At 45.3% G+C, this 27,918-nt stretch overlaps 4 protein-coding genes and 1 long non-coding RNA gene across 8 annotated transcripts; 2 read left to right on the top strand and 3 right to left on the bottom strand.

The window, feature by feature from the left end:
• Positions 1-341: 341 nt before the first annotated feature.
• LOC120675952 (protein DMP10-like) lies at positions 342-27,458 on the bottom strand. The gene is made up of 2 exons (XM_039957153.1): positions 26,874-27,458; positions 342-587 (listed from the first exon to the last, which is right to left on the bottom strand). Exons 1-2 carry the CDS (start codon positions 27,456-27,458, stop codon positions 408-410), a joined length of 765 nt encoding a protein of 254 aa, XP_039813087.1. The 3' UTR covers positions 342-407.
• Positions 3,199-6,383, top strand: LOC120675954. Of its 2 annotated transcripts, none has more exons than XR_005675545.1 (6): positions 3,199-3,620; positions 3,857-4,052; positions 4,154-4,611; positions 4,728-4,806; positions 4,901-4,986; positions 6,195-6,383. It is a non-coding gene; the product is annotated as an uncharacterized LOC120675954 (long non-coding RNA). The 2 variants fall into 2 exon arrangements; XR_005675544.1 differs by having other exon boundaries at positions 3,854-4,052.
• LOC120675953 lies at positions 8,647-10,662 on the top strand. Of its 3 annotated transcripts, none has more exons than XM_039957156.1 (6): positions 8,647-8,802; positions 8,893-9,063; positions 9,199-9,309; positions 9,479-9,830; positions 9,987-10,147; positions 10,248-10,662. In XM_039957156.1, exons 4-6 carry the CDS (start codon positions 9,692-9,694, stop codon positions 10,503-10,505), a joined length of 558 nt encoding a protein of 185 aa, XP_039813090.1. In that variant the 5' UTR covers positions 8,647-8,802; positions 8,893-9,063; positions 9,199-9,309; positions 9,479-9,691; the 3' UTR covers positions 10,506-10,662. The 3 variants fall into 3 exon arrangements, with proteins under 3 accessions (XP_039813090.1, XP_039813088.1, XP_039813089.1); XM_039957154.1 differs by having other exon boundaries at positions 9,957-10,147; XM_039957155.1 differs by lacking the exons at positions 8,647-8,802; positions 8,893-9,063 and having other exon boundaries at positions 9,086-9,309; positions 9,957-10,147.
• LOC120675950 (protein FAR1-RELATED SEQUENCE 1-like) lies at positions 14,139-16,162 on the bottom strand. Its single transcript, XM_039957151.1, has 4 exons — positions 16,041-16,162; positions 15,427-15,884; positions 15,041-15,319; positions 14,139-14,907 (listed from the first exon to the last, which is right to left on the bottom strand). Exons 2-4 carry the CDS (start codon positions 15,646-15,648, stop codon positions 14,419-14,421), a joined length of 990 nt encoding a protein of 329 aa, XP_039813085.1. The 5' UTR covers positions 15,649-15,884; positions 16,041-16,162; the 3' UTR covers positions 14,139-14,418.
• On the bottom strand, positions 25,098-26,618 carry LOC120675951 (putative protein FAR1-RELATED SEQUENCE 10). The gene is made up of 3 exons (XM_039957152.1): positions 26,262-26,618; positions 25,906-26,167; positions 25,098-25,772 (listed from the first exon to the last, which is right to left on the bottom strand). The coding sequence occupies exons 1-3, from the start codon at positions 26,504-26,506 to the stop codon at positions 25,356-25,358; spliced, it is 924 nt and encodes a 307-aa protein (XP_039813086.1). The 5' UTR covers positions 26,507-26,618; the 3' UTR covers positions 25,098-25,355.
• Positions 27,459-27,918: the final 460 nt, after the last annotated feature.

Below are 27,918 nucleotides of genomic sequence, written 5' to 3'. Positions count from 1 at the left end.
GTTTTTGGAAACTTTTACAACACTAATTAGTAGTATTAAATATAAACTAATTATATAGATGGATGGGAAATTGTGAGAAGAATCTATTAAGTCTATTAATATATCATTAGAGATCATTTACTATACCACGACCTTATCTAATCATTGCATAATTAGATTCATTAGATTCGTCTCGCAATTTTGCCCGGAGATTATGAAATGTGTTTTGTCAATTATTCATATTTAATACTTCTAATTAGTGGTTAAATATTCAAAGTTTACTGTAGCACGTAAAAAATTTGGGGGCAAAAGAGGACCTAAGGTTCGCCCAGACAAAAACGCCACTGCCTGCAGGTGCCAGGTTCTAAATTTGAGCTACATACCCACAAATTCGCTGCAGTGCAAATGTACAATACAAGCACATGTTACTAAACATCCCTGAGCGGGCCTGTGTAGTCGATCCCCTTCCGTGTCGTCGGGAAAACAAGGAACACCATGGTGGAGAAGAACCCGGCGCCGAGGGGCAGGTTGGTCAGCATCTGATCCAAGTTGTCGCCGGACTCGGGGAAGAAGCAGCTCTGCACGGCGGCGTTGCTGAATGCCACCGTCTGACCAGGATTTGGTGTCCTATGGCGTAGGTACCCATAGGAAATCGTGACCGTGAACCAGCAACTCGCGATTCATGCGCAAACAGCCGTTAATCTGCGGCGTCACCGCGGTGTAGGCGAGCCAGTTTGCTGAACCACCTGCATGCACCCCCCTCACACCAATGCATTTATTGCGACGAAAAAGAACTAAAAAAGCAAACAAGGGTGGATACTGTACATCTTCTCGAAAGCGCTTGTACCCCATACGCAATTGACCTTGCCCCGCTACCTAACAGGGTGCCGCCGCCGCCCAACCCCCCAACCCCAACCCACGAACACCCCAGCAGCCTATACCGAACCCCCACACTAAGGCCCCTCATCGCCCCCATTCCTCCGATCACAACCAGCAAAATCTTCTCCGCCGCAGTTGACCCACGAGCTTGGCTAGGCGCCCCCCCTCCCCCTCCACCCAAACGCCTCTCCTAACAACAACTCTTCGAGGCGAGCTAGTGGATAATCGAAGAAAGCAACAGCATCAGGGGCTCATCATTTTGAACATCGAGCCTGGAAGAGGTGGCTCCCAGCTTCTGGAAACCATCTGCTTGCGGGATTTAACTAACAATGAGGAGAGGAAAGGCAATCACTAACGGATCTACTGCGTGCTGTTCTGTTCCTGATGCATCACGCGAAGTACTAGAGGTTGGTTATTCTACGCAAACTAGATTACATTATTGCCACTATTCAGATAGTTTCGCATCCTTCTTATTGATGAACTAAATAAAAAATAACTGAAACGTATACAGAACAAATTGTCATGTTGCTGACATAATTATTTAAAAACTACCTGGCAGCTATTCCCTTCAGAGACTGCATCTCTGGTTCACAACAAGTAGGAAACAACGATCCAAGGGATGATTACATGGTTTCATCGACCCGGACACCAATTAAACAAATATATGATGTCATATCATCGTTTGATGAATTTAAACGGGAATTGGTTAAGTCAATTGGATTTGGTGGATTACTGTTGTTCCCATCTCTACGACAAATAAACCGCAGATTTGCAGTTTGGCTTATGAGCAGAGTAGATCCACTAACCCAAACACTGGTAATTGACTCAAAGAAAAAAATAAAGTTTGGAAAAACAGATGTGGAGAGAGTGTTTGGAATACCATGTAGTGGTAGCATTATATCTGAGACCGGGATGGCACGTAGAGATATAATTTCAAAAGTTACAACCATGTACCTTGGAGAAGATAGTAGGCAAAGTCGAAGCGTAAAAACGGCACAGGAAGTTATAGAGAGGAAATATAACAACAAGATGACAAAAGCTGAACAGGCTGCATTCAAAGTTGCATTTGTCATATATATAATGTCAACATTATTATCCCCGGGTCCAAGTACGACTACGTGTCCGTCGACTACTGGAGTGTTTTTGTAGACCCATGTAGCATCGGGAAATTTGATTGGTCAGAGTATGTAGTAAGGAAACTTTTCCAAGCAGTAGTAAAGCTGAAGACTGAACTCCAAGTAAGCAACAGAGTTTCAAACATAACAGTCTGCTCAATTTTCTTGCAGGTAATACCACAATACCCCCCCCCCCCCCCCCCAAAATAGAGCAGAACTAAAGAATATCACATGCCATGTCTTATGCTAATAAACACAATGAACCAACCTTCAGGTACTTTACCTAGACAGTATTGATGTTGGAGTGATGAACATGGAGCATTCGACATTCCCCCGCATTAGCAGTTTCTCCGTGGAGACAATTAAGTCTATGGTCCTAGCAGACAGTTTATGCAGAAGTGGTGGCAGTTCAGATTTTGAGTTCGGCAAGAGTCAGGTAAGCACGCAAAAAAGAGAATATACTTTCCAAAGATATGTTCGCAATGGTATCTGTACACTATTTACTTAACCTCAGAGAAACTAAGAGCAAACTTATACAGAATATCATAAGAATAGCAAAATCCCTCAAACAAATGCTTATCTGCTATTGTAACCTGCAGCTTCGCAACGCCTCTGGCATATGTTACTCATGGGCATATGAATCATTCAGTGCTTGCTGTGGAGGTATTGGCAGCAGTTTGCCGGGCCTATGGGAAATTTCAGTCTCTTTTTCACGAGCACTTGGAGTTCATATGAAGGTAAAAAGCAACAGTTCTCACACGTGGTATTGTATAAATTGCCACACCAATAAAAAAATAACGCATTTACAATATATTTACAAAAAAAGGCTGCAGGAGCACTATTCTTCGCCGTTGCTGAGTTCGAAATGATGAGCAGCAGACACGAGGCTAACCATGCAGGAAGCATTGCATCGGTGCTAGCGAAAATAATCGAACCATTCACAAATGGATACTGCTACGATGCAGGGAGAGACATCAACATGGCGTGGCTAGGTAAAAAAACAACATTTCCGTACATTAGCGGTCAATGGCATTCCGCGAGAAAAATAATTAACCTTGCAAATAGATAAGACAACGCATTACCTTGCAAAATTTTAAAAATTAAAGAATTTTGCCAAAAAATGCAATACACCATAAAATGTTGCAGGTACTACAGTAGGAGCGGATGTGAGCAGGATGCTGGACGAAGCGTCATTATTTGTGTGCTGCAATTGGCAAAGCGAGGATTTGCTTTTGAAGATGGAAGCTCGGAGCACAACGATGCAACTGGTAGTGCATCTATTCAAGATTGCAACTGCCGCAAGCGGCCACGTGGACCAAACAGCTTAACCATATCTGGACAAACTAGTGAAGAAAGATTCACTCATACATCAGCTACAAATGGCTACATACGTATCGAGTTGTATGGTCCAACTGATGAGTGTGACAGAGTAACCTCATATGAGACCTTCAAGAAGGCTCTTGCAATCCGTGCCCTGGCAAGGTATTATATTTCTCTGTGCTGCATGAACCGTCGCAACTGTCTACACAAAACATGTATAACATGCCAACAATGCAACCACCATCATCTGAACACCAGTGGGTTTAGAGAGGAATCGGCGGCATCAAAAAGAAATGCTTCAACTCTATCAAATTATACACCACAGTGGTATGTGCGACCCCCCTCCCCCCTCCCACCCCCCACATACTTGTCAATGATAATGCAGGAATACTACATGTGTGCCAATATTTAAATGAAATAATTTTTCAGTTAAGATGTAATTCTAGGTGTACGCATAGATAGTCCACTTGTTATCGTAAGAGAAAGTTGCCATCAAAACAGGCAACACTTAATATATTTTAATTTTGGTCAATCTGACAATGTGTCATTTGTTGCAACAGCAGCCCTGTGATCCTGCACTATACCCCGAAACACATCGAGGTCCCGTACAATTCATTCCAGACACAACTGACTGGCAGATCTGAAATAGTTATGGACATGTTCGATGCAATAATTAGGCGATTCACAGAGGTAACTAAGAGTGGAGATGAATGTGTGGAAGGCTATATCCAGCGACACATATTTGAATCAATATTTATTGTAAGTTGAGGATACTATCATTAATTGTGTCACTCCATTACTAAATACAAAGCCCAATAGTAATGACAGTGAATAATAATAAAGTTTATGTTTTGAAACAGGGGACTTTGCTTGCAGGCACATTCAACGCAACAAGCCAAGTGATTAAAGATCAGATATATGGGCTGCATATATAATATGAACTGCCATCGTGCAGAATAGTAAGAAAAAACAAAACAAACTTGATTTCTGCAGACATCACATTGCTGTTGTAGCTAAAAAATAAGTTAACACAAAATTCATTTCGTCTCTGTTTTTGGAAGCAGCTATTCTTCCCAGGAATTGTTGGGCACCGATGGGTGACATACGCATGGTGTCTTGATAGAAACATAATATCTGTATTTGACCCTTGTTTCAATGAAAATTGCATTGACGAACACAAGGATGTGCACATATACGTCATTGGACTGATTAAAAATGCCATGAAATTAACAGCAAGTCATTTGATAACTGGCTGGAATTACAACTGGGAAGCAGCAAGAATAGAAATAATAGCCACCCAATTTGCCGGAAGCACCTGGTAGGTTATGCTTGCATGAATGGCTGTTATTCATATTGAATGACAACAAAATTGCGGCACTGCTGCAGGCACAGATGTAAAAATTTAATTAAATCTCGATGTCAAATTGATTTTAGGAATAGGAGCACAGGTTGCGCTGCTGCCCAATTCTGCTTTCACTATAGTGGAACGCTTTCTTCACTTTCAAGAGTAAATGTAAGTTAGTTTGCATCTGCATTGTAAAACACAAAGCTGACTACTCTTTACACCCCTGTCACTTGTATAACTGGTGAGAGAGAAACTTGTGCAGGTAACAGATGCATCAGAGGTTGCAGAAATGCTCACTGACGCACTAGGCTTAAAAGAAAACCAGGGGTTCGTGCCCACAACATAAAGGTACTAATACTGCTAATCTTCCTCTCAAGCAGCCATTAAGTTGTAACATATTAACATGAAATATAAAAATGTTTATAACATTACAAACACTAGGGCTGCCAGAAAAATATAAGCTTAGTTCATAGTGACCACATTCAACAGCAGCACTTAAATTTATTCCTCAACCTGAAGCTGTAAGGGAAGAGTACATGAAAAAGATAAATATGAAGTAAAAAACTCTCCAGGTACCCTCCCATCTCTAGTTTTCAGCCAACTTGAAATGGTAATCATCAACAGTATTGTAGATACTACCCTCATCAATGAGTTCCTTCAGTGCAGCCCTGTGATATTACAACTTGCTAGTGAGTAGAAATAAACAGACAGTTTAAAAAAAAGGAAAAAAAGGAGATATGTCTACACATAATTTTTGGAATTACAACAAAACTCCAGTACACTTTGATGGTACATTTATGACGCAAATGACTGTTTGTATGTTGGACGGTAGGGGGGAGCTGGATATAGAAAAATATAATTAGCACCAAATGATTGTTCAAAACAAAATACTGTATGATAACCTGAGCTTGCTTTCTTCCATATGCATGTGACCGAGTAGAAAATCATAGGTCGCTCCTACCTCAGACTTCCTATTAAACATAAAAAACATACATTGTCTCGGTGAGTGGAATCATTAGCAAAAAAAGAATTATAAGGATGTATGGACTGAGAATAACAAACCTAACAGAATCATTTGCCAACAAGCATATTAGACCTTCTTTATCAAGTTCAGCAGCCACATGGTATGAAGTCATCCGTAATTCAAAATCACGCTTCTTGCTTCTTATCAGCTCAATGTGGTTAGTGACACAATTAAGGAAATGGTGCGTCAATTCATTGTGGTCCTCCACCTTCCTGTGTATTGATTGAACCACATTACACGCACATTATACAAATATAACCTAAATAGCACTAGAAGAAAAATAGATAAGAGACGACAAAGAGAATTAGTGCCTAGCATGCAATGTGCTCAGGCAGACAGAATCCCTCTCAGCGATAACAGTAGCATGAACAATATAGTATGCTGACAGGCTGCATAAAAAAACATGGATTAGCATCCATCCATACTACAAATATAAATAAATAAATTGCCTGTTAACAACTACAGCCCTATTATACTGCAAATGCTTAGTACACAGTTCATCTAAAATGGCGCAACCAAATTTCATTTGCAGATGCCAACCATACCTCGCAGCGCTGAAGAAGGTATTGCCCGACATGCAGTCTCTCCTTACAGCAAAATTAAATCAGTATCGTTAAGTATTTTTGTAAAAAAAAAGAGCTATATAAACTCATAATATTATTTTTGAAGAACTACATGTATGTTTTGCCTGTTACGCAGACCCTTACCAGTCCCTTCCTTTGATTTCACCAGTGCCATCAAATAATTTGTAATTGCAATAAGCTTCCTCGTGGTCCAAATGGCACATCATGCCACATAATTGCACCTGCAGGCAAATCATTCTTATTAATATTTAAAAAGTGTGATTTGCGAATGAACTAACCCAATTGAATATAGACCTATTTCATACTATGAAAATAGATCACCAAAAATATTGTAGCTCCTGGACTACTCACCGTGTAAACCTGACTATTGTTAACAACTATCCTTCCTTTATACCTAGGTTTCTGCGAACCTTCAACAATCTGCTTAACTGTCACGTGCATTTTGTTTATATTTGTGTTGATTCCAAGTGTTGGACTCAGCAGATGGGCAGTAGACCGTGATGTGCTGTTATGGTTAGACATGCTATTAGCAGAGAAGGAACACAAGTAAAGTCGCACGGTGCACTGTGAAACTAGTGTGCGGCGGCATGGGGTTGGCTATATAAAGATGATGTTGCTTGGTAAACAAGAAATATAGCAAAAAGATCACCTCAACAATAATCGAGGGGCCCCAGTGTGAAAACAAAAAAAATGTTATAATTTACAGGTAAAAGTGCTACGTAACAAAAAATGTAATGACGGTAAATTCATATTGGCACGCTAAGAAAAAATACAACATGTGCGGGACGAAAAAAAAAAGAACCCGAGGTGCTCGGCCCAAATCAACTCGGTTCCTTCTGCGACACAGAGCACAAGGCATTTGAAATGGTACAGGCCTGCAGGTATATGAATTTAATGCTCGTCCTTTTTCCTCCATCGGCAAGTAAACTATCTCCTTCCTCGGCAAGACTCAGATCCTGTTTGTTTCCAAACTTTTTTCAGAAGTTCCTATCACATCGAAAAGAATCTTACTATTTTATAGTATTAAATAAAATCTGTTTATAAATGTTTTTTGACATCTGAGTGCTTTTTCGCGAGACGAATCTAATGAGCCTATTTATTTCATAATTTGCTACAGTGATGCTACAGTAACCGTTCGCTAATCATAAATTAAGATACATCATTAGATTCGTCTCGCAGTTTAGCCCCAGGGTTCTGCAGATAGTTTTATAATTAACCTTTATTTAATACTTCTAAATACTAAAAAGTCCCTAGGACTTTTTTTAAGTCCCTGTTCCAAAACACCCCCTCAGTCCGACCAACCATCCGCCAACCTCTTTAATAGTTCAGAGGCTTGCAAAGCAAGAGTACGAACAAAAATACCCAATGGAGTCAGGTCACTGCACTCAGGCCGCTAATGATACAGCTAAATATTCATACTATTTAATCGCAAATATTGTTAGTAGCACAACATAAAAAAATGGTTACATGATAGCTTCAATTTAATGAAACAGAAATAAAGAATTTCGATAAATTAATGAATTTGTTATAAATAATGTACTAAACATAATTATTAGTTAGTTGTCACGCTGTATAAAATTTAAAATTAGGTAATAACGAAGACTATAAAAACTGAACTGCAAAGACCTAACTTTGATTGTGTAATTATAAAAAGGGCAGGCATTGAAGCAAATAATTTAAGAAAATAAACAATCTAGCGAATCCTCGAAGACCACTACATTCATATCTATAATAGAGGGTAATAAATTAACTTTGGCTGCTGGAACCATAGAGACTGCATCTCCAAACCCCCGTTCGACACCAAACCCCCCTCTCCGAACAATGGTTGGAACAAATAAAATCTCCCTCTCCCAAGAATGGTTCTAACAAATAAAAAAGTATCAATTTACTTACAACCCATTGTTTGGCGCCAAAAAGTTGATGATTCCGTAGCGCCTCGGCAGAATTCGAATTGTTTTGTAACTGAACGCGGCAAAAATTCAGAAGAATCGAGATGGCGGGAGGAAAAGAGCGAACAGATGAGGAAAAAATGAATGCAGCGTCTGTGCTGTCACGTGCGAGCTCAGAACGCGGACCAAGCGACCGGCTTGAACAATATAAAAAACCTGGACCCCCCCCATCCGGAAGCATCGAGCAGCACCAGTAGCAACCCTATCCATCCTCAGATCCTCTTCACCCCTTCTCCCCCCGGGGAGCTCCGCTACTATACACGTGGCGAAGCCTCCCGTCCAGTCCACGTCGGGGTACAGCGCACCCACTCTTGGGTTCCCCAGCTGGATCCATGGTGCGGCGTGTGCGTGCTAGCCCCAGCGTGGGGCAGACGGGCCCAGCTTCCAAGGTTCCGCGTCGCCGTCCGTCCGGCTCGGAACTGGATCTGCATCACTGGGGAGCTTGCAGGCTGGTAGTGCCGCGGCAGCGCCAGCTGCAGCCGACGGCCTGCTGGCCGTGTGCCTGGATGCTGCTCTTGCTTATGCTTTGGCTACGTTTCTGGAATCCCGTGGTCACAAAGGAGTCGCACCCACAACTGCGTCTTCTGCTGCCGCCGCCATGTCACGGGTACGTTACTAAATCCATGACAGCGTAGTGTGATTTCGATGTGGTTAGAAGATTCTGAACATTCTGATGTCGCTTGCTACTTTATTGCAGACAAACGAGATCCCACTGGCGAGGGACAATGGACCACTGACGGTTGTATCTGCGGAGCAAACTGCCAACGCAGCACAACATGTTGCGCCAGTGGAGGGAGCATACGGTCTTGGAATCAACAACTTTTGGAGCAACATGCTAGGGTCCAGCTCGTCAACCGCACAGCCTCATGTAACCTCTTTTGAGCAGCAAATCAGACCTTGCTTGCACACAGATCCACATTTAGATTATTGAAACAAACTGTGGTTATCACTAAGCATCTGATATACCATTAAGCACGCATCATTTTCTTGTTTCTGGTAAAAGGTTCCCGTTGACTTGAAGAGCAATGTGTTTGGAGCCATGAACCCGTTCGAGGCAATCGGGACAGGACGTTCGTTCCTGAAGCACTTTGATGCGCTATTCATCAACCATCTTGTAAGTGTCAAAAAAGACAGTCAGTTTCCCTTCTTCATGCATTTTTACATTCAACTATTTAGTGCAAACCCAAAAATACAAAATAAAATATGATTTACTCAATTCTTTTGCTGTGGCCAAGCTTTCCCAAAAAAGCACCAAAACTAACTAGAACATAAAAAACTTTCAGGACTGCCTTGAAGGGTTTGGTAGTGACTTGCTCATGGACGTGCTGCCTGCTGTTCATGTACGAGGAGCGTCACCCCTAGTGTTTGAAGTTGGAGTTGAAATTGTTGGTAACTGCATTCGCTTGTCAACTGGGTGAAGCTTGTTTGTTGAATCAGAGAAGATAGTGAGCGGGGACTATGGTCTGTTCGTGCTTTCTGCACCCCACACCCTAGAGATGAAGCTATTTGATAGCAATGGCAACGAGAAACCAATGTCAGCACGTCCCCCAGCTTGGAATTTATTCATTGCTTATGGAGAGGAGGATGGGCAGCCTAACCCACCACCAGCTCAGGATGATGTGAATCTATATGCTGGTAAGCCTTCCCGTCTTACAGTCCATTAAATGATTACCTGACACTGCTTAATTAACATTGTAGTTACTTTACTTTACACCACAATGAACCACATTTCCTGACAATGTTACACATAAAACTAACTAGGTGCTTTTGCTGATGGTTACATATCAATAGTGCCTGAGCACTTGCTTGGCATGCAATACGAGCTTGGCCCAAAGCTGATGATGACTGGTCCACTGATGCAAGCTCTGAGCGATGTCTGGATCAATTTTGAGACTCACTTCCCGCTGTACGCATGCAAGCAGAACCACAGCCACATTAACGGTGGAACCTTTGTAAGTGCCCCCACTCCCAACCAACATAATTTATTTGATAGTTAAGTCTCTCTTAGTTTTTTTAATGACAATATCCGCTGACTCAATTTATTTTTGACAGTATTCCACCACAAGCTTCTCCAACACGCTTCCAACTGGACACAAGATTGTCACCCTGTCGCACCCAGCAAACGACCATCTGTTTGCTGCTCCACTGAGGAAGAGAACTGGCAACACCGGACTTGCTCTGATCAGTGGACCTGGCTGGAAGGATTTTGTGAAGCACTACGGCTTCCAACTGGGAGACTTAGTGGTGCTTTCCATCCGTCTCTACCTGGGTCGCCTCTTGGTCCGTGTCTTCCATCTCCCAATTGTTTGAGAGACAAGATCCAATGGGTACCATGAAATACTATACTATCGAGATCGTGTGTACAAGCTCCGTATGTATTTCGTGGGAGTATCTATCTTATGCAACTCTGAATTGGCTAATGTTAGGAAGTAAGCAAAGACTAGTCCGTAATGGGTAGTTTATGTTATTTCGTCTGAATTCCAGCGGCCTATTAGCACCCTAGCTACTAAAAATGCCATAACTATGTATTCTTGAGTATCAGAACTGTCATGTATTCACTATTTAAAAAAACTGTATACTGTGCGAGCAACCGCAGTAATATATATAACCACAGTAACCGTGAATAGTAGCGAGGATTAGGGTTTTAGGCCCCCTCCTCTGTTTATATAGCCTCTTAGGTGGGCTGCATTGGGCCCCACCTTGGGCGCCCTTTTTGGGCCTAAAAGGCCTATTAGTGCACCTAAGCCCAGTCTAATTTGAATCTCATCCTTATCAGGCTTCTTTCCCTTAATTGTGTGACCCTATGGGATCACATACGAATAAACATGGCCCGAGTACTCTTACTCGGCCCAATAGTAGACAGTGGCATCTAGCAAGACATGTCAACTCCTATACGCACACAAGGATCATATCAGACGAGCCGCCACAATATCATATACATGATGTTCCCTTTGCCTCACGATATTTGGTCTAGCTTAAAGCTGACCTCTCTTTCTCGATGCTGTGATTCGGAATCTTTGGTTAACTCTTAACCCCAGCAAGGCCATGCATTTCCTGGTCCGAATCACTCGAGGGGCCCAGAGATATCTCTCTTGTAGAGAGGGGCAAATCCCATCTTGACCGACTATGTCTCACAGCATGCTTCTTGATAGACCCGAAAGCTACCTTTATGACTACCCTGTTACGGTGCAGCGTTTGATGGCTCATAAGTAAGTCGGTTCACATCTTGAGTACATACGACGATCTCAGGTCTTAAGACACAGCATACATATTGTGTAATGAGAAGTCATCATCTTGTGTTGGGTCAGTTCAGACTCATGTCCCACATGAGCCCACATTATTAGTTTGACATCTACATGCCCATGACTTATGAAACATAGTCATCAACTAATACATGTGCTAGTCTAATATCCATGTGTGTCCTCACATGAATTCTGACTAGGAACAACTTTAGAATAACCATACAAGTAAAGAGTCTCACAGACAATTCACATAATTGTCAATCAATACAAGTTTCCTTTCATGGATATTCAAGGAACACTTCATTAATCATGAATACAAGAAAATATGATCATCTCTATGATTGCCTCTAGGGAATATTTCCAACATTACAAATACAACGCAAAGGGATCATAGCAACGATAGGGATTAGAAAACAATAGAGGAATTTATACCCTAAGTGTGGAGGCCTGGCCACGCCCAAATCAGAAAGAAATTTAACAAAAACCTGGGCCAACTTTCTTAATGGGTAAGCACTTTCTTATACCTTCGAGCACAAGAATGGCCAGTGGTTGCGTGCCGCAGACGGCAATCACGATCGCCGCACACTATATAAACAGCATGATGTACTGTCCAAGGCAACAAAGCTTCCAAAAGGGAACAGAAAAGGCAGTACATACTTCAAGAAAAATCCACCCGAGCCAAGGTATGGTCGCTATAAAATCTGAATCAAATGAAATACACACCGCAATACTCCTTCGCAGCTTGCATTTCCTAAGTACAAGCAGCCAAACTGATGCGGGACTTCGATTTCTATCAGATACAAGCGGCTAGCAACTTCGGCATGCAACCCCCAATGATTACTTCCCTCCGTCAAGAAGCAGCATCGCACAGCATCCCCCACAACATTAGCGGATCAATACAGGGCAAATTCTGCAGCTCCAAGAACCGACCTCTGCTGCTTGCTCAAATATTGCCGGGGTTCAAGAGCAAGCAGAAAATACTGACCGAACAAATCGGACTTGGGTTTCTTTCGGATGCACCACTGAAGTATGATCCTAATAGGGTTTTGTCTGCATGGCTGCTGTCATCGATAAACTACGATCGATCAACTATATCAATCGAACCAGGTATAGAGATTCCAATAGGCGCAAATGAAGCATTGTCAGTCTTAGGCTTGCCTTCAGGAAACTTACCTGTCACTAGATCAGTGCACGCTTCGCAAAAGTTAGATACTAAGAACCTTGCAAAAGCAATGTCGATTGGCTACGCAAAATCATCAAACAGTTTAGCTAGAGCACGCGCTGTACTATTATCACTTCACAGCGTTGAGCAATTGTCTGAACCGGAAGAAAGAGCATTCACTATTTCCTTAATCATGTATACCGTATCCACATTCTTGGCACCTGTGTCAAAACCAGCATCAATGCCTGCACTCCCCCCTATAGTTATGCTTGCTTTGTCAGATAGAAAATACAAAGGTGGTTTAGACTGGGCAGGATTTACAGTAGAAAGATTACTGTCAGCATCGAAATCCCTGCAAGAGCAACTCCGGCAAGATACTGGGACTTCAACCATTTACTTGGATGGATGCCTTCCCTTACTCAACGTAAGTACTTAGTTCCAAATAAAAACATCAATTCTGCACTTATAAACCATATAAAATCTAACTCAATTTCCATGTGCCAAACAACAGTTTGTATTCATGCATTGGTGCTACTCCAATCACTCTTCTTTCCGAAAATTACCATCAGAAGCAACTACATTTTGCTCCAACTTATCAATACAGCAGATAAAGCATATGGAAGATCAAACTTTATTTCACCGATGTACACAACATATGGTAAATATAACAAACTGCTGTACATAACCATGTAGATTACATTTTTCAAACTTTTTTGTCAGCTATATGGTAAAAAAAAAAAATAATGAAAAGCATATTTCTGACTATAGCTACACATATGCAGAAATTCCCTGCCAGTGAGCAACACCCAATTCACACAATCACTACAGGTACAGCCACCTCAAAAATGAATGAACAAACTGGGGACACTGCTGACAACATTCCATTCAATCAAATCAGGTACAAAGCTATAAACCTTGATATCACATTACCATTGACATATTATATTACAAATCGGTCCTAACATTCCAAAATTTTGTCAATGCTGCAAGCAACTCTGTGGCTGGAAATAACTAGATGAATGCAGCCGAGCCTCTCTCAGCAACTTTAGTTATGCAACATCCAAGGCCCTCGGGAAACGCTGTTACATAGTTGCTTAGAGGCGAGAAACCCCTTTGCATTATTCTAAACAAAGCAAATACCAATCTTAAGAACAACATATTTAGCGATCATGTATTGTAACTATTTGAATTTCACACACACTAACTTGGTTTCACTTAAAAAATATTGCAGATACAGAGACTCCATCTTCGCAACACTACATCAGGGCTTTCCAAATACAATTTGATGTTACCCCACCAACCGCCCAGCAACCTGAAGGAAGGTTAACAAATGGAGACCAATTGAACGGTCTGCTACTGCATCAAAATGCCATCTTGGAACAGAAATAATGTTGGAATCACTGATGCTAATGTTTTCAAATAAATGCAGTTGACCAACTGATGACACCATCTCCACAGCCTACGGACGCAGCAAAGTATGACACTACCCCAAGCCCACAAATTCAGTCAGCTTGCAAGAGGAGCCGCACAGACATCCAGTAAAAACATCAGTGCAGCGACATCATGTCAATCAGGGGATGGTTGATTACACCAACAACAATTGAACAATGCAACTTAAGAATATATTACAGCAGTATTAGACATCGGACGGCATAATGTTAATCCGTGCTACAACTTTTTCATAAACTTGGTTTATGATGAGCATCATCGAATAAAATGCGCAAACTATTTATTTTAGACACCAATGTACTGCCACCAGGCATACTGCTAATGTAAACATTTGTTGGCATCAATGATACTGTGATTGGTTAAGAAACATTCAGATATCTTTTAAGCACCGAGTCTTCTTGCTACGAGGCATCTCTTCCTCTGGCCAATCTTCGGAAATTGGATCCCTCAGTGAAGAGTCAAGAGTCCTTTTCTTGTCTGTCCTCGATAGCCAAGCATTAAGCCCAGTACTAGGAGGTCGACCACCCTTCATTGTCCTTGGAGGGCACGATAAAGGCACCGGCCCAGCATCATCATGCAAACTACACTGATACTGTCTATCAAATGGTGGATCCTCCCGCTGCGTTCGGTCAGCGGGCCTCAACGCTTCCATAGCATTCTTGAACATCTGCTCATCCACCGGTGAAGGTCCATACACAATTTGAAGAGTCTGCAACATCAAAGCCTTCTTCCTCATTTGGTCTGCATCTGAAGCTATATCAGTTTGTTCTCCATGAGCTTTGTAAACAACCGCCTCCTTTGTCCATCTTCTCATTATATTAAACTTTGGAATTTCTTGCCTATCCAAATGTAACAAAACCTGGAACAGAAAAATAAGGGAAAGATTATACAAACACACGTATATATCAACGAGCGAAAAATAACTCTCCCATTAATAATTGCAGCAAAGTACAATGTACTTAAGCACACAAAAAAGGAGTAAATCATATTACCTTTAAAGCATGCCAGCACAGCATACCTAGATGCTCATACAGACCACACTGGCAAGACATGAAATCCTCTCCGTGCAGAGTAACAACATATTTTTTTTGTACACCATCTGAGCTCAACTTCGCAGAGGAAACAATGAACCTGTCATTGCCATCTTCCCTCTGAACACAAAACTTCCCAGCCTCGAATAACTCATCATAAAATTTCTCATACATTGCACGAGTATACACTAAATCAGCATGCTCTTCAATCGGAGCCCCTACCCTCATTTTCCTTGTAACCTGAACAATGTATATTAATCAATTCAGAAAAAGTCCAAAACGAAAAAGATGGATACATTTGCCTAATAACAATGGAGAATGATAAAAGGGATACACAATTTACTTACCATTTTTGTTACATGTTGCTCCCGAGCCTCTTGCTCTGTCCGATCACAAAGGAACTCATTGAACTTGCTTACAAACAGGTGCATAGGCGCAGCCTTCTGAATATGCCTCTTAAGCATGTGATTTGCACTTTCACTCCTTTGCGTGCTCGTCATACCAGCACAAAAAACACTCATAAAGTATGGTTTGGCCCATTTTTCCCTATGCTTGTAAAGTCGTAGCATATACTTGCTCTTCACAAGCCGGTACTTTATGATCAACTTCTTCCACGACAATTCAAAATTATCAACACATGTCTCGTTGGTGATGAGATTATAGAAATCACTTTTGAATTGCTTGTGTCTCACAATAACATTCCCTAACTTCTTCTTAGCACTCTTCAAGACATGCCAACGACACTATCGATGACATGTCCCGGGCAAAACAGTCCGAATTGCCTTTCCCATTGCCGCGCATTGATCTACACATCATTCAAGCCAGAAAAAGCACCGGGCTAAAAAAATCAAACTAAACCACTAGAAAAAGTCACATAGTACTACATACAACATACTTTCATACAAAAAAATGCATCAAAATTATGCAATCAGGCCCCCATACTTGTGTGAACTTAACTCACCTGTCAGCACAGTTATTGGAACTGATCCATCCATTATCTCGATGAAATTTTGAAATGCCAATTGGAAGTCTTCTGCTGTCTCAGTAGACAAAAGAACGCCACCAAAAATAATTGACTGAAAATGGCAATTAACACCAATAAAAATTCCAAACGGCAAGCTGTACAAATTGGTTCGATAGGTTGTATCAAATGTAACAACATCACCGAAGTTCTTGTAATCCATCCTATTCTTTCCAGTACACCAAAGCATAGATTTAACTGTGCCCTACTCATCAACCTTGAACCTCACTTCCATCAGTGGATCTTTGATTTGAGGAATGAGAGTACTCCATCCTGCCTGTGATGAGTGAATTGTCAACAGTGCGGTGTGATCGTGCGCTTAGGTCTTTGGATTGCAGGTACACGGGCGTCGAGTGTCGACGGAGAGTTGCCGTGGAGGAGCTCGGGCCGGGCGGCAGCTGTGACGTCCACTCCTGGATCGAGGGCGCAAGCGGCGACGGAAGGCGGGTTTCTTGGTTTGCGCCACAAAACCAAGGAGGCGGACGGCGGTTGAAGACGCCAAGTCGTGGAGGCACGGGCGTCGGTCTCGGGACTGACGGAGGCGACGGGCGTCGACGGCGTCTAGGGCCTTGCTGCGGGCGAGGAGGTGACGGGCGTCGGGCGGCGTCTAGGGCCGTTAGGAGGCCGAGGCGGGAACGGCGTCTAGGGCCACGGCATGGAGGCGGGAATCTTCCCGCGCGTGAGGTTTTGGCGGTTTTCTCAAAACCGGCCACCTACCCGGGTTTCGCGGACCCTCCAAAACCGCGGACCGGAGCTTCATCCACACGGCGGCATCGCGGAGAAGACTTCGACTCGAAGAAAGAACCTCGACCGTCGGATGAGTCCTTGTATCTTTTTTCGGTTTCACCCCTACGGGCTTTCTAGTGTTTATTTGAGTCTAGGAGTAATGTAGTCTTTTTGGGTGAGAGTTGTTGGGGTTAAAAACCCCCTCACCCCCTTCCTCTCTTGCTCTCCTTTTTCCCTTTCCTGGTGCCCAGAGCAGAAGCGCTCTTCTCGTCGCCCCTCCTTGTTCTTCCTCTTCCTCCCTCTTCTCCCCTAGGGGTTAGGATTTGTGATGGAAATTTGAGACCTTGTACTATGGATTCGTTGGGAAATGAGGCCCTTCCCTCCTAGTGCCCTCCGGGCTTTTGGATTGAGTCAATTTGTGTTGATTTTCGTGGGATTTTGGCTTTCCCTTTTCTGTGTTCTGTGTTCTTGCGCAGGAGGTTGAAGGTATTCTGGTGGCGCTGGGTGTTTGATCCGCACGACGGCGCAAAGCAAGAGCAGATTGGCTTGCAGAGCCATCAGGGCAGGTGTGCAGCAAGCAACTGACCAGCGGAGCGCGGGGGCGTGCGGCGCCTGGCGAGGCAGGCGGCCTCTGCCAACAACGGCGGCGCTGCATCGGGCAGCAGGGCGGCAGATCCGGCCTGCCTCTACTGGCAGCGGGTCCTGCAGCATTGGGAGAGGACACAGCACACAACCCAGCAGGAGCAGCAAGAGACTAACCGCACCACCACCACTACGCAGACAAGGTGCTCGATAGTTTGCACTAGCTGGTCGAGTAACAAGGTAATTAGCAAGTGAGCCTCTGCAGAGCAAGCTGCAGGCCTACGCATGCAGAGCAAGCTGCAGGCCTACGCATGCAGAGCAAGCAGCAGCCCAACAGTGTCAACTAGAGAGCATAGTGAGCTATTCTCTCATTTATTTTCTTCATGCTCATGTCCTTACTCATTGATTGCAAGACTAGATAAATTAACTAGTATCTTTGTGTTACTAATTTTGATAGTCCTTGCTTACTTGCTTTGGCAAATTATATAATCATTTGGCTTGCTGATTAAATGAATCTTAGCACTTGTGCTTGTTCTTTTCGTTAGTCTTTGCATGCTTAGTCAAGGGAAGTTTTGGTGATAGCTTTACTCGAGTAAATCATTTTACGTTGACTTTCGCTTTGTGACGTGCTCCTGGCTTTCGAGATAATCTGTGCTTCCGCTTTGCGTCGAGCTTTTCCTAGCCGTTCCTAGGGTGAACTCGTCACTTGTTGGCGTGTGTCACTTTGGCGGTTAGAAGAGAGGTGTGTCGGGTTGAATTCGGGACATAGGTCTTGTTTTCTCGGAGAATTTTTATTGGCTCCCATTCACCCCCCTCTGGTCGCCTGTCCGGTCCTTCAATTGGTATTAGAGCTTGGTTGAGGTTTTTAATACCTTAATCGGTTCGAAAACCACTTGGCGACCATGGCGAGTCTTGGTAAGATCCCCGTGTTTGCCGGCGAGGACTATGCCTACTGGAAGGTTCGCATGAGAGCCTTCTTGTAGAGCATGGGAGCCGAGGTCTGGGATATTACCAAGAACCAGGCTTACGTGGTGCTTGCCGCTCGGGTCACTCCTCTTCAAGTGACCGAGCACGAGGCTAACGCCAAGGCTGTCAATGCCTTGTTCGCTGGCGTTTCTCGTGCGGAGTTCTCACGCGTCCAGGGTTTTCAGGAAGCTCACAAGATTTGGACGTGCCTTGAGAACTACCACGAGGGCACACCTCAGGTCAAGGCCAGACTGTTCGAGACTCACCGGCGTGAATACGAGAACTTCACACAGGAGCCGGGTGAGAGCATTGACTTGATGTTCAGTCGCTTTCAATCGATTGTGAACAAAGTCAATGCGAATAGATCTGCTGATGCCCTTGAGTACACAGAGCACGAGAAGGCCCTCAAGTTGCTCTACGCACTTGACCGCTCTGTGTGGGATCTCAAGGTGAATACCATCATTGAGTCTGCTGGCTATGAGACTCTGACGGTGAACGAGCTTTTCAGCAAGCTCAAGGCCACCGAGGTGGATAACCAGACACGAGCTAAGCTCAATGGTGCCCCTCCTTCCAAGAGCATCGCTCTTGTGACTGGTCCAGGTGGATCGAGCTCTAACACTAACTCTGCTCTTGGCTTTTCTCTTGCCTCTTTGCCTTCTGTTACAGATGAGCAGCTGGAGACGCTGGGCGACGACGACTTGTGCCTCCTCATCAGCAAGTTCCAGCGCGTCTACCACAACAGGCAGAGGAAGAAGAACCCCGGGTGCTACAACTGCGGCGATCTGAACCACTTCATCGCCGATTGCCCCAAGAAGTCCGGCGGTGGCCAGAACAACTCATTCGACTACTACCGCCACCGTGACCGCGACGAGGGAGGCTCCAACAAGGAGCGTCGGCGCCACAAGCACCGCAGTCGTGACCGGGGAGGACGCTTCGACAAGGAGTCGCTCAAGAAGCGCTTCCAGTACAAGGCCAAGAAGCGGGAGAAGGCCTTCCTGGCGCAGCTCAGCGACCTCGACAAGAGCTCCGACACCGACCGCTCTTCTTCACCGACCTCCGACGACGATGACAAGAAGAAGAAGAAGCGGGACAAGGAAGCCATCGGCTTCATCGGCCTTTGCTTGGCGGCCGGTCGGCGCAAGAGCTTCTGCACCATGGCGGGCGAAGCCAATGGTGTTCGTGCGTCTTCAGGTGGACATGCTACACCGACGCACTCCGGCTCTTCTCCTGGATCCGAGAGCGATTCAGAGGTAAACTCCACGATCGACCTGCTTGATACAGAGGTTAGAGAGTTGTACGCCACTCTCGACAACCAAAAGAGGCTGCTTAAGGAAGCAGCCAGAGAGCGTAGAAAGCTTAGGGCTGAGCTGGCTTGTGCTAGGGAGAAATCTAGTGAGGATGAGTGCGCTGGCTGCATATCTCACATGAATGATCTTGTTGCTCTCCGTGCCAAGCATGATGAGAACGTCGCGAACTTAGATGTTGCTAAGACTTCACTTTCTGACGTGTCTCACGAGCTAGCCAAGGCCAAGCATGAGCTTGAACTTGTCAAGGACACTCCCATTGTTAGTGATGTGCTTAAATACGATGAGTGTCCTATCTTCAAGTCTGATCTAGCTTCTTTGCAGTCCAAGTTTGCTACTGTTGTTTGTGAATTAGAGGAGCTTAGATCTAGGCCTGCTTTGCTTGGCGCTTGTAAGCTTTGTCCCACGCTTAGGTTGGAGCTCGAGGAGAAGGACGCTTTGATCAAGTCTTTTGGAAAGACTAAGATCGTAGAGTCTAGCCCACCTATTGACTGCTCTGTTTGCCCTGGTTTGATCTCTGATTTGGATAATCTTGCGGTAGAGAAAGCCAACTTGGAGAATGAGAACACATACCTTAGGGCGATTCTGAGTTGGGTTTCTAGCAGTGAGCCGCAGTTGGGCATAATGATTAAGCAGTTCAAGCGTGGTGATGGGTTTGGGGTCGGTTACACATACACGAAGTCAGACTTTGACAGGTTGTATGGTAAGATTGGCAAGGCTGCTGGAAACACTGCTATCACAAGCACGCAGCCTTCGCTTGTTGACCCCGCGGATGGTGTGCTTAAAGAACCACCGAAAGCACCTCCGCAGAAGCAGGTTTGGGTTCCAAAGCCCAATGCGCTGAGGAACCCCCTCGACACGCTCCCTGCTGCCACAGCCCAGGTTGCCCAGAAGAAGAGGGCCGCTCCTCCCCGTCCGCAGGCTAGGCCTCCACCTCCCAAGCGTGAGGTGAGGTACCACTGCGAGTTCTGTGACAGGGAAGGTCACCTGGAGGAGTTTTGCTTCAGGAGGAAGCGGGCTGTGAGGAGAGAGCAGGAGAGACGGAACGTGGACATGTACTCTGCTCGGGTGCATGGTCCTTCTCGGCGTGGTGGTAGGCAAGACGCTAGGGCGCACCGTGTAGGTGGAGGTCAGGGAGACGGTGGTGGTTACCGTGCTCCAGCGGGTGGTCGCTTTGCCGGTCGTGCTCCTGGTCGTTTTCAGTATGGCTATGGACCACGGGACCGAGGCTTTGGAGGAGGTTTTGTGGCTCTACGCTTTCCTCGCGGTGGTGTTCGTCAGTCACACGGTAGACAGGACGGGGGATACGCTTTGTCTGGTTTTGCTAACCCTTCTGTAGAGCAAATGGCTCGACACTGGTTTGCTTCTCACTTTGCTAACCCCAGTGTCGAGACGTTTGCTCCCCCTATGTCTCGTTGGTGATGCAGGTTGGTGGCTTGGAGAACAAGTGCTCCATGGGTCTTGGTCTTATGCAGGTTTGATCAAGAATTGATGGTTCTCCAAGGCTGATGGATAGCCCGTGGTGGTTTGTGTATCATATGTACATTTGAGTTTGCCCTTTGAGTTTTTTGTACATTTTCTGCTTGTGACATGTTGTAGATTATTTATCTCATACTTGCTTTGCTTGCTAGATCTGTACTTGTGCTGTGGTGGACTAGCCACTCTGTATGCTAGTTTTTGTGGTTTTCATATTGTCATGACTCTTGCTAGCTCAGGGTGTGTGCTTTGTTCAGTTTCCTTCTGCTTGTGTAGCTTTTGCTTCTTAGTTCTAGTTGCTAGCTCAAGTATCTCCTTCATTTTGTCTAGCTACATTGGTTCATGCTATTGAGTGCCTTTAGACTTTTCTAGGAATATCTTCTGTCTTGATATGTTCTAGAGTGTCTTTTGGTATACTTTTGCATGTAGTTTGACTAACACCTAACCATTTGCTTGAGTTTTGTTCTAGATCTTTGGTGTTTGCTATTTCCTTGTGTTCTAGCTTCTCTTGTGCTAGGTATCACTTGTTGAGGAGGAGCTCTACCTCAGGTGCCGATGATGATCCGGAGTTACTGCGCCGGCTGCAGGCTCCGGCCCCTTCTGCTTCGACTACCTCAGCTCAGGAGGACAATCCAATACCACTACTTCCACTTCGATCGTTCACCTCTACAAGAACCTGTTCGAGCAGAAGATGGATCCGCTGAGGACGCAGGGGAGGTGACCTCGAGCTTGCTATGCTCTAGGTCCAGCGGGATCTTCATCGAGGTATGTGAGCGTTCGGCTTGTACGTTTTCCTAACAGGATGGACTTGTGGTTATCTGATTGTTACCTTTTCCATGGTACTCAGTTGGATCCATTTGGTCTAGTCCTGTGTGTCTTTGAGCCGTTGTATTTGCTGAGTTCTTCAGTTGCTTAGCTTTTGTTTTGTTTTCTTTGTCCTTATCTTAGTTTTAGCTTGGTTAGTTGTATTCTGCATATGCATTGTACATGTTTGAATTTTGCATTGCCTCACTTACACCAGCATTCTTGTATACACTGCTATGATCTTCTAGTACCTGCTAGTGTGAGTTGATAAACTTGATCATGTATAGCTTGCTCCATTGTGTATATGACTTCATCTGAGTTAAACTATTTTGATTTGAAAATCTGAAAACATGATCACCCTGTCTTGGCTACTAGCATGTTAGGGCGTGTTGATATGCTTTGCTATCTTATTCATGCTAGTATAGCCTTTCGTTCAGCAATTCATACTTGAAATGATCTAAATCTGATAAAATTGCTTGTACTGCTCTTGAAATGGATTGAAAAGATCCAGGTGGGATTGCTTATCGCACTGATCGAGCTTTCGGAACGGATCACACTGCACTTGTGAGAACCCGGGCAAGGCTGTGCATGACTGAAACGAGTGCTTTAAGCTTCTGATTGTCTTTTGGCATAGGCTTGGCCTCGTTGCTAAGTGAAGCATGACAAGCTTTCAACCCCTGGCATTAAGAATTTCTTGATATAAAATTGATTGAAAAATGAATGTTAACAACTTGTTTTTGGCTGAGTTTGGATCACCTGTATGAGTATGATTAGCACTGCTTTCCATTCCCTACTTGTTAGTGCTAGATCATGGGTGATGCTTTTATTTCTCCTAAACTGAACTTGCCTAGCTCTAGACTGATTTGATATACCCTGTTGAGCTAGATGCAGGTCTTGTTTATGGATGCACACGTGCTTGTGACTAGATGTTGCTCATATCATTGTATCCCTGAATGCTTTCACTTACACCTCCTGCATTGCATTCATGGCATGACATCTGTTCAGGGGGAGTCTCAGCTTCAGGGGGAGCTTTAGGTGTATTTAGGCTTGATGTGTGCATGTGCCAACAAGGGGGAGAATTTTTTGGAGAAGTGATCGAACAAGGGGGAGACTTGTTTGATTTTTGAAAAACTTGTTGTGTACAGGGCTTTGAGAGTGCATCATTTTGGGAGAGTTGCACTTGTGAGAGGAAAAAACTTTGCTTCGGGTGTTGTGCACAGGGCTTTGAGAGTGCATCATTTTGGGAGAGTTGCACTTGTGAGAGGAAAAAGCTTTGCTTCGGGAGTTTCTGCTTTGTTTTTGGCTCTTGGTTTTCCTCGCTTTCCTTCCACTTCCAACATGACTGCATCGAGCGTTACCTCTGTCTTTGAGGAGTCATGTTTTGGCATTTGATCGATCTGTGCTTGAGTAAGTGACTGGTCTTGCCTTTCTGAGCTTTGTGTCACTTGCTTGAGTTCTTCGCTTTCTTGTTTCTTTTTATCACTTCTCTGGTTACAGGTGGTGTGTTGACAATGCACTCATCAAGGGGGAGATTGAGGAATGAGAGTACTTCATCCTGCCTGTGATGAGTGAATTGTCAACCGTGCGGTGTGATCGTGCGCTTGGTCTTTGGATTGCAGGTACACGGGTGTCGAGTGTCGACGGAGAATTGCCGTGGAGGAGCTCGGGCCGGGCGGCAGCTGTGACGTCCACTCCTGGATCGAGGGCGCAAGCGGCGACGGAAGGCAGGGTTTCTTGGTTTGCGCCACAAAACCAAGGAGGCGGACGGCGGTTGAAGACGCCAAGTCGTGGAGGCATGGGCGTCGGTCTCGGGACTGACGGAGGCGACGGGCGTCGACGGCGTCTAGGGCCTCGCTACGGGCGAGGAGGTGACGGGCGGCGGGCGGCGTCTAGGGCCGTCAGGAGGCCGAGGCGGGAACGGCGTCTAGGGCCACGGCATGGAGGCGGGAATCTTCTCGCGCGTGAGGTTTTGGCGGTTTTCTCAAAACCGGCCACCTACCCGGGTTTCGCGGACCCTCCAAAACCGCGGACCGGAGCTTCATCCACACGGCGGCATCGCGGAGAAGACTTCGACTCGAAGAAAGAACCTCGACCGTCGGATGAGTCCTTGTATCTTTTTTCGATTTCGCCCCTACGGGCTTTCTAGTGTTTATTTGAGTCTAAGGGTAATGTAGTCTTTTTGGGTGAGAGTTGTTGGGGTTAAAAACCCCCTCACCCCCTTCCTCTCTTGCTCTCCTTTTTCTCTTTCCTGGTGCCCAGAGCAGAAGCGCTCTTCTCGTCGCCCCTGCTTGTTCTTCCTCTTCCTCCCTCTTCTCCCCTAGGGGTTAGGATTTTGTGATGGAAATTTGAGACCTTGTACTATTGATTCGTTGGAAAAGAAGGCCCTTCCCTCCTAGTGCCCTCCGGGCTTTTGGATTGAGTCAATTTGTGTTGATTTTCGTGGGATTTTGGCTTTCCCTTTTCTGTGTTCTGTGTTCTTGCGCAGGAGGTTGAAGGTATTCTGGTGGCGCTGGGTGTTTGATCCGCACGACGGCGCAAAGCAAGAGCAGATCGGCCTGCAGAGCCATCAGGGCGGGTGTGCAGCAAGCAACTCACCAGCGGAGCGCGGGGGCGTGCGGCGCCTGGCGAGGCAGGCGGCCTCTGCCAACAGCGGCGGCGCTGCATCGGGCAGCAGGGCGGCAGATCAGGCCTGCCTCTACTGGCAGCGGGTCCTGCAGCATTGGGAGAGGACACAGCACACAACCCAGCAGGAGCAGCAAGAGACTAACCGCACCACCACCACTACGCAGACAAGGTGCTCGATAGTTTGCACTAGCTGGTCGAGTAACAAGGTAATTAGCAAGTGAGCCTCTGCAGAGCAAGCTGCAGGCCTACGCATGCAGAGCAAGCTGCAGGCCTACGCATGCAGAGCAAGCAGCAGCCCAACAGTGTCAACTAGAGAGCATAGTGAGCTATTCTCTCATTTATTTTCTGCATGCTCATGTCCTTACTCATTGATTGCAAGACTAGATAAATTAACTAGTATCTTTGTGTTACTAATTTTGATAGTCCTTGCTTACTTGCTTTGGCAAATTATATAATCATTTGGCTTGCTGATTAAATGAATCTTAGCACTTGTGCTTGTTCTTTTTTATTAGTCTTTGCATGCTTAGTCAAGGGAAGTTTTGGTGATAGCTTTACTCGAGTAAATCATTTTACGTTGGCTTTCGCTTTGTGACGTGCTTCTGGCTTTCGAGTTAATCTGTGCTTCCGCTTTGCGTCGAGCTTTTCCTAGCCGTTCCTAGGGTGAACTCGTCACTTGTTGGCGTGTGTCACTTTGGCGGTTAGAAGAGAGGTGTGTCGGGTTGAATTCGGGACATAGGTCTTGTTTTCTCGGAGAATTTTTATCGGCTCCCATTCACCCCCCCCTCTGGTCGCCTGTCCGGTCCTTCATGATTTTCATTTCCCGTAAAAGTTTGACAGTTTTACCAATGTCATCAGCCATATTTTCCCTTGCTACCTTCGCGCAGAGTGACCTGATGGTCTCTTTACGAACTGGATTCATAGCACTACTATCTGTGACACCAATAATGCTGCAAACCCTTCCAATACTGACATTGTTGTCTCGAAGTTTCTTGATGAAATACTTAGTGCTCGGATCAATCATGCTGTGAGAATTCCACTGTTTCTTCTCTGCATACCCCTCTGATAATTTGTGGTTGTGGCTTGTGCTAACTCGACTAATGTACCACCCATGATCACTTGTTCTCAGCAGCCTTATCATAACTTTACATCTAGTCCTGATAGACGCACAATTCTTGGTTCGCGGTGATCCCTGACAAATTTGTCCCAACGCTTAATTATTTATGATTTAAAAACATACAATGAATGATTACCAATAATATAACACCAGCAAAAGAAGGGAAAATAAAAAAGAGCAAAAAAAAGAGAGCTGAATCGACACTAACCTCACAAGAACAAACAATATCTTGCCTGGTTGTGTACCCCTTATTATTCTTGTTGCTACGACCATAACGGGTTCCAAACCCAATCTCCCATGAATAAAGATTAAAGAAATCTCTCGCCTCTTCACTACTACTGAATAATGTACCCTCCAGAGGTTGGAAAATTGGAGATCCTTGATTCCTAGCTGCTTGGCTCAGTGCCCTTGTAATCGCACTCTCCTCGTTTACAGCAATCCGCACGGACGGGCCTTCCCTAGCTGATTTCCTACAAGACCAACGAAATTTGGATCCTGAATATAACAAACGATCGAGCAAAAAAAACGAAGATCCAAAATTTGAAACGATGTAGATGTACTAACCTCGTCCAACCTATCCGTCGCTCGGTGATCACATTACCAGCCTCCAATGCAAGTTCAGCTTCCTCTGCTCCAGAGTCTCCACCCTCCTGTCCATTTCCTTCAATCTGACCTGAATCACCTCCCACAAATTTGTCCCGAATCATCTCCGCTACTCCCAATTCTAGATCTATATTCATGATTCCCTCTTGTTCTGGTGAAACCTCAGTTAAACAATGTCGAATTGCACTGGACGCATCGCAATCCATGGGGATTGCTCTAACGAGGAGAGCGCGAGGAAAGAACTCGTATAAATCCAGCTACAAAACAGCACTGGTGTCGTATCCTTATCCTCGCCTATTCGAAGCTGAAAGCTTGCAGGCTAAGCCTCGAATATAGACTTTTTTTAAAAAAAACTTAATAAAGTAATTCTTTTAAAACCTGTTCGGTGAGAACAACCAATGTGAAAAGGAGTTGCCGGCCCGCTTGCCCAGTTTGACTTCCTGTGCGCGTGGCATCAAACGTTGGCTATTCTTCCGTCACCTCAAACGTCGGCGCGAATCTAAATGACAAAGCCCTGACCGTTGATGGGGGTGGGTACGTCCGCCATAGGACACCAAAACATTCGGGCGCCACCGTCAGGAACACAATGGCCGAGAACACAGCGTGCACGTAGTCGAGCCACCGTATCCTCAGCCTGTGAAGGTTCTTGAACACCTGCCTCCGGCGCTCGGCGTCCTCCTCGTCGTCGCCGGTGTCGCCGGTGTAGTTGAACACGTGGAACCCCTTGGCCGTGGCGAGGCCGTAGTAGAGCTTGCCGTCGCCGCCGACGAAGCTGTCGGTGAAGGAGAAGAAGACGCAGGAGAGGACGCAGAGGTAGAGCAGCGCGGCGGTGAGGTACCGGTTGGAGGGGAGGCACGCGCCGCAGTTGGTGAAGGACGGGGACAGCGACTGGAACGCCAGCGCCGTGCCCGTCGGTAGCAGCTTGGCGAGGTTGGCCACGCTCGCCAGCGACCTGTCGATGACCGTCGGCGGCGGAGCCATCGCGTCCGCTGGCAGCGCGGCCGGGGCCTTGAGCCGCCGCGGCGGTGTCGATGCGCCGTCGCCGCGGACGGGGCTCGGCGCCGCGGAGCTCTCGTGTATCGCGTCTGGGGTGGTGGCTGCAGTGGACGGTATCGGGATGTGAACGTCGCCGCCGCAAGACGTCGCGGCCGCGGCCATCCCGTGCGCGCGAGAGACCGGCGCCGAACTGGCGAGATTATTGATGGATTAATATCACGATCGGCCCTTGATGGGGTTGTACGCTTAATTAGCGCACCACTCAGACTCCATGCCATGATATAAATAAAATTATAAATTTGCGTGCATAGTCCAAGTCTGTCCAACAAGCTACAGCTTGCTTCAAAGACCAAGCTTCCAAGAAGTTGCAGTATATGGATAGCATGAGTTGAATACATGCTTCACCATTATCTTCGTTGGTTCAACGATTATTTATATTTTTTGGGGAAGACAATGTTGCGCTATTGGCATGAAGCATATTCCGCATCTAGATGAAAGTTCGCATTGTTTGGTCTCTGAAATATAACTTTGAATATCAGCAATTTTCAATTCTTATCTACATATGTAAATATAACAAAATGGTAACATTATGAAGTCAAATGTCCAAGGGGGCAAAAAACGA

This window comes from Panicum virgatum, chromosome 5N, assembly GCF_016808335.1.
Source record: "Panicum virgatum strain AP13 chromosome 5N, P.virgatum_v5, whole genome shotgun sequence".
NCBI classification, from domain to species: Eukaryota; Viridiplantae; Streptophyta; class Magnoliopsida; order Poales; family Poaceae; genus Panicum; species Panicum virgatum.
Note: the sequence above shows the minus strand (reverse complement) of the source record. Positions and strands in the feature narration are given on the sequence as shown.

What these genes read in the sequence shown, in the direction of transcription:
- LOC120675950 (XM_039957151.1), bottom strand. Translation starts at nt 15,648, where the DNA reads ATGCTACGACTTTACAAGCATAGGGAAAAATGGGCCAAACCATACTTT. An exon ending in AGCAACATGTAACAAAAATG is followed by an intron (nt 15,320 to 15,426) that starts GTAAGTAAATTG and finishes TACATTGTTCAG; the next exon opens with GTTACAAGGAAAATGAGGGT. An exon ending in TGTGCTGGCATGCTTTAAAG is followed by an intron (nt 14,908 to 15,040) that starts GTAATATGATTT and finishes TTTCTGTTCCAG; the next exon opens with GTTTTGTTACATTTGGATAG.
- LOC120675952 (XM_039957153.1), bottom strand. Translation starts at nt 27,458, where the DNA reads ATGGCCGCGGCCGCGACGTCTTGCGGCGGCGACGTTCACATCCCGATA. An exon ending in CGGCCATTGTGTTCCTGACG is followed by an intron (nt 588 to 26,873) that starts GTGGCGCCCGAA and finishes AATCCTGGTCAG; the next exon opens with ACGGTGGCATTCAGCAACGC.
- LOC120675951 (XM_039957152.1), bottom strand. Translation starts at nt 26,506, where the DNA reads ATGGATTGCGATGCGTCCAGTGCAATTCGACATTGTTTAACTGAGGTT. An exon ending in CGACGGATAGGTTGGACGAG is followed by an intron (nt 26,168 to 26,261) that starts GTTAGTACATCT and finishes TTGGTCTTGTAG; the next exon opens with GAAATCAGCTAGGGAAGGCC. An exon ending in ATATTGTTTGTTCTTGTGAG is followed by an intron (nt 25,773 to 25,905) that starts GTTAGTGTCGAT and finishes CAAATTTGTCAG; the next exon opens with GGATCACCGCGAACCAAGAA.
- LOC120675953 (XM_039957154.1), top strand. Translation starts at nt 9,692, where the DNA reads ATGAAGCTATTTGATAGCAATGGCAACGAGAAACCAATGTCAGCACGT. An exon ending in TGATGTGAATCTATATGCTG is followed by an intron (nt 9,831 to 9,956) that starts GTAAGCCTTCCC and finishes AAAACTAACTAG; the next exon opens with GTGCTTTTGCTGATGGTTAC. An exon ending in ACATTAACGGTGGAACCTTT is followed by an intron (nt 10,148 to 10,247) that starts GTAAGTGCCCCC and finishes TATTTTTGACAG; the next exon opens with TATTCCACCACAAGCTTCTC.